The sequence below is a fragment of the Sander vitreus genome, chromosome 7, assembly GCF_031162955.1.
Source record: "Sander vitreus isolate 19-12246 chromosome 7, sanVit1, whole genome shotgun sequence".
Classification (NCBI taxonomy): domain Eukaryota; kingdom Metazoa; phylum Chordata; class Actinopteri; order Perciformes; family Percidae; genus Sander; species Sander vitreus.
Window position 1 is genome coordinate 1,874,414 of NC_135861.1, and position 12,500 is coordinate 1,886,913.

Genomic DNA, 12,500 nt, shown 5'->3' on the forward strand with positions numbered 1-12,500 from the left:
TATTTTTGTCCCATTTTTGTCATGTTTTTGTCCCTTTTTTATGTTTTTGTCCCTTTTTTGTCATGTTTTTGTCCTTATGTTTTTATTTTTATGTTTTTTGTCCCTTTTTGTATTTTTATCCCTTTTTTGTCCCTTTTTATGTTTTTTATGTTTTTTGTCCCTTTTTTATATTTTTATTTTTATGTTTTTGTCCCTTTTTTATATTTTTATTTTTGTCCCTTTTTTATATTTTTGTCCCTTTGTCATGTTTTTGTCCCTTTTTTATGTTTTTTTTTTTATGTTTTTGTCCCTTTTTTATGTTTTTATTTTTATGTTTTTGTCCCTTTTTTGTCATGTTTTTGTCCTTTTGTTTTTATTTTTATGTTTTTGTCCCTTTTTTTATGTTTTTATTTTTATGTTTTTGTCCCTTTTTTGTCATGTTTTTGTCCCATTTTTGTCATGTTTTTGTCCCTTTTTATTTTTTTGTCCCTTTTTTGTCATGTTTTTGTCCCTTTTTTATATTTTTATTTTTATGTTTTTGTCCCTTTTTTATATTTTTATTTTTGTCCCTTTTTTATATTTTTGTCCCTTTGTCATGTTTTTGTCCCTTTTTTATATTTTTATTTTTATGTTTTTGTCCCTTTTTATGTTTTTGTCCCTTTTTGTCCCTTTTTTGTCATGTTTTTGTCCCTTTTTTATATTTTTATTTTTATGTTTTTGTCCCTTTTTTTCATGTTTTTGTCCTTTTTTGTCATGTTTGTCCCTTTTTTGTCATGTTTTTGTCCTTTTATGTTTTTATTTTTATGTTTTTGTCCCTTTTTTTATGTTTTTGTCCCTTTTTTGTCATGTTTTTGTCCTTTTATGTTTTTATTTTTATGTTTTTGTCCCTTTTTTTATGTTTTTATTTTTATGTTTTTGTCCCTTTTTTTATATTTTTATTTTTGTCCCTTTTTTATATTTTTGTCCTTTTGTTTTTATTTTTATGTTTTTGTCCCTTTTTATGTTTTTGTCCCTTTTTTGTCATATTTTGTCCTTTTTTGTCATGTTTTTGTCCCTTTTTTATATTTTTATTTTTATGTTTTTGTCCCTTTTATTTTTATGTTTTTGTCCCTTTTTATGTTTTTGTCCTTTTTTGTCATGTTTTTGTCCTTATTTGTCATGTTTGTCCCTTTTTTGTCATGTTTTTATGTTTTTGTCCCTTTTTTATATTTTTATGTTTTTGTCCCTTTTTTATGTTTTTATTTTTATGTTTATGTTTTTGTCCCTTTTTTATGTTTTTATTTTTTTGTCCCTTTTTTGTCATGTTTTTGTCCCTTTTTTTATGTTTTTATTTTTATGTTTTTGTCCCTTTTTATGTTTTTGTCCCTTTTTTGTCATGTTTTTGTCCTTTTTTGTTTTTATTTTTATGTTTTTGTCCCTTTTTTTATGTTTTTGTCCCTTTTATGTTTTTTGTCCCTTTTATTTTTTGTCCCTTTATTGTCATGTTTGTCCCTTTTTTGTCATGTTTTTATGTTTTTGTCCCTTTTTTATGTTTTTATTTTTGTCATGTTTTTGTCCCTTTTTTATGTTTTTATTTTTATGTTTTTGTCCCCTTTATGTCATGTTTTTGTCCCTTTTTTATATTTTTATTGTTATGTTTTTGTCCCTTTTTTATATTTTTATGTTTTTGTCCCTTTTTTATATTTTTATGTTTTTGTCCCTTTTTATGTTTTTGTCCCTTTTTTTATGTTTTTATTTTTATGTTTTTGTCCCTTTTTTATGTTTTTATTTTTATGTTTTTGTCCCTTTTTTATGTTTTTGTCCCTTTTTTGTCATGTTTGTCCCTTTTTTGTCATGTTTTTGTCCCTTTTATGTTTTTGTCCCTTTTTATTTTTTTGTCATATTTTGTCCCTTTTTTGTCATGTTTTTGTCCCTTTTTTATGTTTTTATTTTTATGTTTTTGTCCCTTTTTTATATTTTTATTTATGTTTTTGTCCCTTTTTTATATTTTTATGTTTTTGTCCCTTTTTTATGTTTTTATTTTTATGTTTTTGTCCCTTTTTTATGTTTTTGTCCCTTTTTTGTCATGTTTTTGTCCCTTTTTTATGTTTTTGTCCCTTTTTTATGTTTTTGTCCCTTTGTTGTCATGTTTTGTCCCTTTTTTATGTTTTTATTTTTATGTTTTTGTTCCTTTATGTCATGTTTTGTCCCTTTGTTGTCATGTTTTTATCCCTTTTTTTCATGTTTTTGTCCCTTTTTTATATTTTTATTTTTATGTTTTTGTCCCTTTTATATTTTTATGTTTTTGTCCCTTTTTTCCGATGTTTGACACACTTCTAACCACTATAGTTTTACACTTTTTTGGGGGAATTCATGGCCAATAAACCTTGTTCATATGAAATTAGACCATCCTTTTGAGTTAAAAAAAAGCTGAAATTATGAATTATTTTGACTGAAATTAAAAGAACGTAGGGCGCCTGGATAACTCACCTGGTTGAGCGTGCGCCCCCATGTACTAAGGCTCAGTCCTTGACACACTGGCCGCGGGTTCGATTCCGACCCGAGGCCCCCTCTCTCTCTGCTTTCACATCTGCAGCTGTCCTGTATAATAAAGGCCTAAAATGCCCCAAAAACAATCTTTCAAATGAGAGGTGTGCTGATGGATAGTCAGAGACTATGTCTCAATCAAATGCTATAAAAGTGAATAAAACGTCCTCAAAGCTCAGTGAAAGTAGTTATCATTAATTGTACTAACGAAGAGCGCTGAAGGGAACCGTTAGGGGTGCACAATGTGGAGATCCTTTATGGTGTTCTTAGAGGGCAGGAAAGCATTGGAGGCGTGCTCTCTGTGTGTGTCAACCATCAACAAATGAGTATTGCTATGTATTTAGTATGCGTCTGTTTGTCTGTGCTTCATTTTATTTTATTTTAGTGCTTTTCTCTTCAGGATAGCGTCGTGATAAGTTAACATTTGGACCACCGGTGATTCTTAAGGATGACTTATGCTGACTTACTGTATGTTACAGCCCTGTCATGTTTAGGTTTATTGTATTGAAGATGAGCCTTACTGTGACAGTTCTGATTTGCAGCTGTATTATTTGTTGTAGTGCGATTATTTTCTGAAAATTAAACACTTGTTGAGAACGATTCTTGATTAAAAAAAATGATTCACAGTATGTAACTGTAGTTACTTTTCCCATGTGATTGCAGTAGACATACAATATAGAGATGCACCGATAGACCGGCCGGTTTTCACGTGCTCGGCCACGACCGGCGACCTGCAGGTCAGTCTGACATATGTTGATTTCATGCCGGTCAACGCTACAATTAACTGACATCAGTTATAGGAGTTACAGTTCTCAAGGACGCGACAGCACCGTCTCTTTCTCCTTTCTCTCAACTTTTCCGCCGTGTGTCGCGCTACTCTCGCACATGTAGGAACCTCGTGGATTAACCTGCAACATGTCAGCTGTTTGGAGACTCTTCAGCGTGTGTGCAGAAGATAACACGTTTGCAATATGCAACACCTGCAAGGAGAAAGTAGGGCGTGGAGGGACGACACCAAAATCACATTTTTTTTAGTTGGATATTGGACGTGAAAAGAAGGAAATGGTTCTAACGTTGCTCTTTAGATGTGTGTGAATGTCCCACACCAGGAGTCATTTATATAGCTCTACTTTATAGTGATCCATCATCTGTTCAACACATGTTCTATTAAAGAAAAGACAGAAAATAAATGTGTGTGTGTGCTGTAAAGAGGTTAGAAAAATGAAATCAGAATCGACCTAGAAGGTTGTAATCGGTGCATCTCTAATACAACATAAAAAAAAAAAGCTTGAATCGTGATTCGAATGTGAACTGATTTTTTTGCACATCCCTAGGAACCATCCAGGTTATTTTTGGGTAATTTGGTTAAATAAAAATCCAATATTTCTGATACAGAGGTTTTGAAAAGGGGTCAAATTTGACCCGAGGACAACATGAGGGTTTAAAGCACCGCAAGTCATGAAAGACAACACAATAAATGCCCCTTAAAAATGACTGTTTATGTTTATTGTTTTTACCGTGCAGCGGTGATGTGAAAAGTCTGCTGTGTGGGTGACTTATTCCTTTTTAAAAAGCAAAAACAGAAAAGGTGTTATGGAGAGGGAGGAGGGAATGAAAATACCTGCGGAACAGGACGCGTTTTCTTTACTCTCCCTGTCTGTTTCTCCTGCTGGACGGGAGGGGGGGGGGGGGGGAGGAGTTAACGAGGGAGAGTGGTTATTTAAAAAACAAACACAAAATGAAAAGAGAAACAGGGTCCACAAGGTCACCTCCAGTTGAGAAATTAAGGAACGTTTTAGGAGCTTTTCCCGAGATGGATTTTGTAAAAAAAGAAAATAAGAAATGTTAAATGTGACGCTACGAAGATCCACAACAACAAAACATAAACAACAGCTGAGGAGGAGTCAGTAACAGTCCGTGTCGGGTAGATGCAACAGAGAAAAATAATAGTTTGTTTTATTGTCTCAACAGAACAGAGGAACATCAAAATATATTAACGTTCTGATAAATAAAATGTGTAAAAATACAAACTTAAGATACGAAACTTAAAGTCCTTTGAACAAAAACACAACAACAAAAATCTGAGTCTTGCCAAATTGGAGGTTGTAGAGCGCCCTCTGGTGGACAAACGACGCAACGCCAACACTCACAACATGGTTGAAGGGGGTTTCGTCCGTTTTTATTTTTTATTATCAGAATCATTTGTCATTATAAATGATTCTGATGAATGAATATATAATTTTTTTTTAAATCTGCCTTTACAAATGCCAATACCGATAAAAAAAAACGCCTAATATCGGCCGATGGTATCGGTAGTAGTCGGGCTCTAGAATCACCGTTACCCAACGTATCGTCGTGATATTATCTGTATCGGGGGCCGTGTATCGTATCGCTCCCGATACAGATAATATCACGATACTGCAATCCTGTGATAATCAATATGTTGCTAGACAATCCTATGATGAAAAATCACGATATCGGTCTAACTATGAACACTAAATGCCCGTGAAAAGGCTAAGTGCAGGTTTTCTCTCTTTATTCACCACAAGTCCAAACTGGTAGAAAACAGCACGCGTTTTTCAGTCTGTAAACGAAAATGACGCAACTATGGAGCAACTCTGGCTCCTCTTTGGCTCGTTACCTTTTGGTGAAGTTTCCCTCGTTCATGTGTTGAGCGCGACGCAAACGTTGAGGGTATCTACGAAAACGTCGGGAAAAAAAGCCAAATAACGTTTTTGTGTTTGGTTTTTTTTAAACGCCATCTGCCAGATGCCGTGAAGCAGCGACGCTGGACGCAGGGAAATCTTTCTAGAGCGCCTTTTTTTCCTTAATTAAAATATGGATATTTTTGACGCCAGAGCATCGATTATCATTGGACGAGTAGGCCTGGTCTGGAACGGCCCAGTTTGGGTTTATAGTTGATGGGTTACCTGCAGATCAGGGCAGGGCCGTTTGGCGGGAGGAGACTGAGAGCCCAGAGGAGCATCTCCTGCTTCTTTGGACAGGTGCTTCAGCATTATACACCTCTGGATCGGGAAACCCCTGCAGAGACACAGACGCGTACGTTATTACAGCAAGCAAATAACCAGCATGTTTCTGTGTGTGTGTGTGTGTGTGTGTGTGTGTGTGTGTGTGTGTGTGTGTGTGTGTGTGCGTGCGTGCATGTGTCCAGGTCCCGTAGAGACTTAATGTTTAGCGACTGATTGACAACTATTGATAACTTGGGAAATTTGTGTGTTCGCCTGTCTGTCTGTGCGTGCGTGCGTCTGTGTGTGTCTCTATGTCTGTCTGTGTGTGTGTGCGCGCGTGTGTGTGTGTGTGTGTGTGTGTGTGTGTGTGTGTGTGAGTGTGTGTCTCTACGTCTGTCTGTGTGTGTGTGTGTGTGTGTGTGTGTGCGAGTGTGTGTGTGTGAGTGAGTGTGTGTCTCTATGTCTGTCTGTGTGTGTGTGTGTGTGCGTGTGTGTGTGTGCGAGTGTGTGTGTGTGTGTGTGTGTGTGTGTGTGTGTGTGTGTGTGTGTGTGTGAGTGTTTGTGTGTGTGTGTGTGTCTCTATGTCTGTGTGTGTGTGTGTGTGTGTGTGTGTGTGTGTGTGTGTGTGTGTGTGTGTGTGTGTGTGTGTGTGTGTGTCCAGGTCCCGTAGAGACATGTGTCTTAATGTTTATCGACGGATTGGTACTACTGATAACTTGGGAAATGTGTGCGTTTACTTGTCTGTCTGTGTGTGTGTCTGTGTGTGTGTGTCTGTGTGTGTCTGTGTGTGTGTGTTGACAGCTTACTTGTCCCTGCATTTCTGCAGTGCTTCATCAGCTAAGAGCTTCAGGTTGATCAGCTTATCTCCTCGATAGAAACCGTCTGAAAGACAGACGAATGAGACGTAAAAACGGAGATGGACAGACAGAGAAAAGAGAAGAAAGATTTATTCTGCAGTCAGACCAGTTTCCAGCCAGAAACTAGAAACCATCTTGCGATGGGATCACACCAGCTGTGACGTCAAATCAGGCCACAGGCGTAAAGTGTGGGGGGGGCTTTTCCCCTACCTTTGCTCAGAACACACCCATTTTCGACCCTTAACCTTCATTTAAAACTCAACTATAATAAATATGACATAAGACCTGGCAAAGTGGCACTATAGTAGGTGTGTCCAGGACCACATTTGCACGCACGCACGTACACACACACACATGCACAGAGTCTCACACACACAGTCACACACACACACACACAGAGTCACACACAGAGTCACACACACAGTCACACTCACTCACACACACACGCAGTCACACAGAGTCACACACACGCAGACACACACAAACACAGTCACACACACACACGCAGTCACACACGCAGACACACACAAACACACGCAGTCACACACACACACGCAGTCACACACTCAGACACACACAAACACACGCAGTCACACACACACACACACACAGTCACACACACACACACACACACACACACACAGTTGCAGCAAAAACTAGCCTATAGCACTTCTCTCTTCAGCTCACTGCAAATGATTCTGTGCAAGATTGCCAGTTCAATGACGTCGCTGTGGATTTGACACTCCAGTTTAACGACGGGGATTTCGTGGGTATTTGAGATAACTGATTAAACTTTATCTACAGTAGTAAAACTCAACAGCCAGAGGAGAGCGTAGCTCCGTTTCACCGCTCCTGCTCTCAGGACTCTCTTTAGAAGGGAATAAAACTCAACTACTGCCAGTCAGGATGGAAGACTGTGATCCACTTACAGGACTTTTAGAAGTGAGAAATATGTGTGTGAACTCCAAACACAGGCCATTAATCCGGCAGATATTCATATACTTGAGGGTTTTCTGTACTATCTACTTTCCGTAGCTACTTAATTTCTTTACTGTTTACTATTTACCTGAACTTTTTCTATTTACGTAAACTTTACTTATTTTTTTGAATGTGTGTACCATTTGCTCGACTTATTTATTTGTACTTGAACGTTGCACACTGCTGAAGAGATGCTAGACAGATTTTCTTTGTTCGAAGCACAATGATGATAAAGATCTATACTAGGGCTGTGTGTTGGCAAGAATCTGGCGATACGATACGTATCACGATACACGGGTCACCATTCATTATGTTGCAATATATTTCGATACTGTGCGTAGGGCGATATATTGGGATTTTTTTTAAAGATTTTTTTTTATAATTTTAGAAAAACTTATATTTAAAAAAGACAAAAAGTTCAGCCATAGCTACGTTGTTAGCTTCTAGCAAAAAGTCATGCACTGTTAGACACTGCTAGGCCCTGCTAGGCCCTGCTAGGCTCTGCTAGGCCCTGCTAGGCTCTGCTAGGCCCTGCTAGGCACTGCTAGGCCCTGCTAGGCACTGCTAGGCCCTGCTAGGCACTGCTAGGCCCTGCTAGGCTCTGCTAGGCCCTGCTGCTAGGCACTGCTAGGCCCTGCTAGGGCCCTGCTGCTAGGGCCCTGCTGCTAGGGCCCTGCTAGGCCCCTGCTAGGCCCCTGCTGCTAGGGCACTGCTAGGGCCCTGCTAGGCCCTGCTAGGCACTGCTAGGCCCTGCTAGGCACTGCTAGGCCCTGCTAGGCCCTGCTAGGCCCTGCTAGGCAAGGACACTAGTGGTGTGTCTCAGCATAGCCATATAGCGGTAGGGGGTTTAAACACAACAGAAACGTGAACCACTGTCTTACATGAATATTTTTGCACATAAACTAAAAAAAAATATCGATATTTGTTTGTTTATGAAAATCGATACAGTATTGCAAAATAAAATATCGTGATACTCAAGTGTATCGATTTTTTCTTACACCCCTAATCTATACTATAAGTTATTCGTCTGTATTTTCAAGCATACAGTATGCATGTATTGGCTTAATAATGCGAGGTAAAAAACGTGCTTCGCTTTCTGTCTGAACCCACCTTCAGACAGTTACAGTTTTTTCTCTTGCCTCTAAAACACAGCGAGGTCAGAGGTCACGGTCAGACACAGAGCGATAGATCTGCAGCTGCTATAGTTTCGGCGTCGTCAGCTGAAGGGACACGTCGGCAGGGAATACGTTCCGTTAACGCCGATTTGTTTTCTTCACCTGAAACCCACCTGCTGTGACGAGCAGCGAACACTGCGAGTCCAGGATCCTCTCGCACAGCGACTCCGCAGAGAAACCTGCAAACTGGAACAAGCAGAGTTTCAACATTCATCTTTTATCTCAAATTACAACTGACCGTGTACGTGGTAGACATGTAGGTCAAGTCAACTGTATTGTTCATTCTGCAATATGTGCCAGACACACAGAGCAATTGGAAATACGCTCTTCTCTACGAAGGACACGTACAACAAGTATAATATAAAAGATTAATATATACAAATAAAGATAAAAAGATAAGTAATATATATACAATTAAACAAGATAAGTTATATGTACAACCAAGGGCGTAACATTTGGGGGGGGTTTGAGATCTCCAACTATCTAGGGAGGTCCTGGGACACGTCTGCCTGTATTTAGAAAAGCCACAAAAACATCGGAAAAAAATTGTGGTAAAGCAACGTGACCTCGGAAAAAAAAGGAGACAAAAAAAAACACCAAATATTTCGCAAAAAAATGTCTGCCAAAAACAAAAAACAAAAAGGTGACAAAAACTCAGAAAGGAGCAACAAAAACGTCTCCAAAAAAAACTCTAGAAAGTCGACAAAAACGTCAAAAAAATAAATAAAAATCTCGACAAAAGCTACAAAAACTTTGAAAACACGACAAAAACTTCCCAAAAAAGCCCCCCACCCAAGAATTAGGCCTATGTATACAATACAGTAATACATTCTGAATAGTGCAAATGTAAGTCAAAACCAAACAGTATAGAAAACTAAAGATATAAAAGGAAGAGTTTTAACTCACCACTATGGAGTGAACGGCTCCGATGCGGACGCAGGCCAACATGGCTACGACCAGCTCCACCACCATCGGCATGTAGATGGACACACGGTCGCCCTTCTTCACTCCTGCACACGGACACGGGAGGACGATCGAGTCAGTAACAATAAAGCAGGAGAAATCACTTTTACTGGAAGACTAGACACATCTTTGCGGCCATATTTATGAACACAGTGTTAGCACAGACTGTAAAAATAATGGACGAAGCTTCCGGGTGTGAGAAGTGAAGCCGACGCTGAAGCTCCTTAAAGCTGCATTCTCTCTAACTTCCAGCAGGGGGAGACTCCACCGGCTCCAAACAGAAGTCTGTTTCTATAGAAGTCTGTGAGAAAATGAGCCTACTTCTCTCTTCATTTATTACCTCAGTAAACATTTTCATAACGAGTTGATGGTCTCAATCGCTTAGCGATGCTAACCATGCTAACACTGTGGACATTAAAACTAGGGTTGGGTATTGTTTGGGTTTTTTCCGATACCGGTGCTAAAACAATACTTTTAAAACGGTGCCGGTACCTAAACCGAAATATATATATATAATGTATATAATATAAAATAAAATAAAATATGAAAAAAAGAGCACAAAACGACAGTTGGCGAGATTAAAGAACGGCTTGTTTATTGCCATGTGGTCAAAATTAAATGATTATTAATAATGTAATAACAATAACTTATAACAATGACTTATTTCACCAGTAAATTGCTGGTAAACAACAAAAACAAGCACCAGATGGGAAAAGGGTATTTTACAATAACTTTGAATGCACCACAAGGCTGGTGAGTTTCAAGTGAACGCACCATCTGTGTTGTTTTTGCGACAACAGCAGCTGCAGTCAGACCGTTACGTCCCGGTGTTGGAATCCTCTACAGGGAAATACAGTCACACTTTACACTGCTTAACGTAAGCTGTCAGCATTTTAACCATTGGGTTTAATCCAGCTACTAGCTAACGGTAACGTAGCGTCCCGTGCAGCGATGCTTCTGAAAAACAAAAGTCAGGCATTGAAATAAGGCACTGACATTTTCATTCTTATTCGGTCTCGTTACTACAGTTTACGTCAGAACCGGTGCCCTATTGGCACCTCGTTTCGGTACCCAACCCTACTCTCACTGTGTGTTTTCACTTCAGCAAAGTTAACTGGAACATTTTGGTCGCCTAGAAATGTCTTGTTCAGCTTTCTGCCAACCAAGCTAGCTAGCTACTGCTAGCGTTAGCTGATCATTAAAGGGAAAGTTTGCAGATGTTCTGTTCTGCCGTACATGCAGATGAACGGCTCCAGTACCCCAAAGTCCATGTTTACTCGCTGGTAAATCTCCGCTGATGACTCGCTTCAGAAGGGTTAATAATCTGCACCTTAACCATAACCATAACCATAAACAAGGCTGTCTTGGCCGTGTCATCCTCCCCAGCTCCATCCTCTCGCCAAAAATTGCCACCTCCAGTTTCAAAAAACCCAAGATGGCGACGGACAAATGACCAAAACTCGAGGCTTCAAAACGGCAGTCCACAAACCAGTGTGTGACACCGCGGATGCTATGTGTATTATTTTTACAGTCTGTGTGTGTAAAAGAGTAATACAATCTGGTAGTTTCCGTCGTAACGTACCCTGAGACTTCAGGACGTTGGCAAACTGACAGACCCTCTGCAGCAGCTCTCTGTAGGTCACCGTCAGCTCATCCCCGGGCTCATTGCCTTCCCTAAAACAAACGGAAACATACAGAAAGACGTGTCAACAGTCAACATATTCAGTACGATCCTGGGTTTTCCTGTCACGTCTCAGGCGCGGCTTGATCCGCGACGAAAACGCGTGCATGCTAGAAATAGAACCGACGCCTCTTTTTCACGCGACACGCAAGCGTGTTGGAAGCGTTTCCAGGAAAAATAGAATAGGAAAAGATGTTTGATGTCATTTTGACACAAATACATGTAATAAATGACATGTTGTTTGAAAGTCCCGAGGTTTTGACATTAATGCAGATATAAATGTCATTTAAAATAATAATAATGAATAATTATCGATTTTCAAATATTGTGCCTGTCAATACAGAACGAAATATTCCGTAGCCTATTTTGCCGTCAATACTGAAACTTCCCTTTCCCGAGCCACATTAACCAGCTCCGACTGGGGGATCCCGAGGCGTTCCCAGGCCTTGTTGGAGATATAATCCCTCCACCTAGTCCTGGGTCTTCCCCGAGGCCTCCTCCCAGCTGGACGTCCCTCCACCTAGTCCTGGGTCTTCCCCGAGGCCTCCTCCCAGCTGGACGTGCCTTGAACACCTCCCTAGGGAGGCGCCCAGGGGGCATCCTAATATTATTTTAACGACTTATTGTTTCTGCTCTGCTATAGGGTCCATGTGTTAAAATATCAAGATCAGAAGCTACTTCAGAGAGTTCCATTGTTTTGGTGTTTACATGATGCGTAAAGTGTAGAAAATGTGTTTGTCCAACTTTAACCACGACACAAAGGAGCGGTTACAAAAACAAAAAGCCCCAAAATCTAGACTCTTCTTGCAGCTATCTTTAGTAAAACTTTAGCCCAGTTGTGAAACATCTCAACTTCCACCCCCCGTTTTCACAACAGCGTATCATCTTGGGAGTTTAAGGAACTGTACGCCTGCAAAAGCATCACTGAGGCGCACACACACACACAGAAACACACACAGAAACACACACAGAAACACACACAGACACAGAAACACACACACACACAGAAACACACACAGAGACACACAGAAACACACACACAGACACAGAAACACACACACAGACACAGAAACACACACAGAGACACACACACAGACACAGAAACACACACACAGACACAGAAACACACACAGACACACACACTCAGAGCTAGACTTCTAGATTAATAGCTTTGTCTCATGAACAGAGCGATGAATGAGCTGCGACAGCTCCGCCTCGCCACATGATTAAGTTACAGCTCGTCTCTCAGCGTCACGCTCTACAAACAGACAATGACGGGAGGAGAGAGCTGTGCCCCAATTTATCTACTGGAAAATATAATACTAAAAGTCAAAATATAAGTTATAAGTTCTATACCGTCATTAAATATTAA

General features: G+C 39.6%; 1 protein-coding gene across 3 annotated transcripts in view; it reads right to left on the reverse strand.

Moving 5' to 3' along the window:
- Positions 1-12,500, reverse strand: part of LOC144520439 (acetyl-coenzyme A synthetase, cytoplasmic-like) — a 47,863-nt gene that overhangs the window by 23,064 nt on the left and 12,299 nt on the right. The window contains exons 3-8 of one of the 3 annotated variants that reach the window (XM_078254144.1): positions 11,030-11,121; positions 9,391-9,494; positions 8,598-8,670; positions 6,281-6,356; positions 5,436-5,547; positions 4,127-4,171 (exon numbers count right to left, since the gene is read on the reverse strand). In XM_078254144.1, coding sequence (XP_078110270.1) covers positions 4,127-4,171; positions 5,436-5,547; positions 6,281-6,356; positions 8,598-8,670; positions 9,391-9,494; positions 11,030-11,121 — 502 coding nt within the window. Of the gene's footprint in view, positions 1-4,126; positions 4,175-5,435; positions 5,548-6,280; positions 6,357-8,597; positions 8,671-9,390; positions 9,495-11,029; positions 11,122-12,500 lie in introns of all 3 variants that reach the window. The other 2 variants (XM_078254143.1, XM_078254145.1) reach the window with 2 other exon arrangements.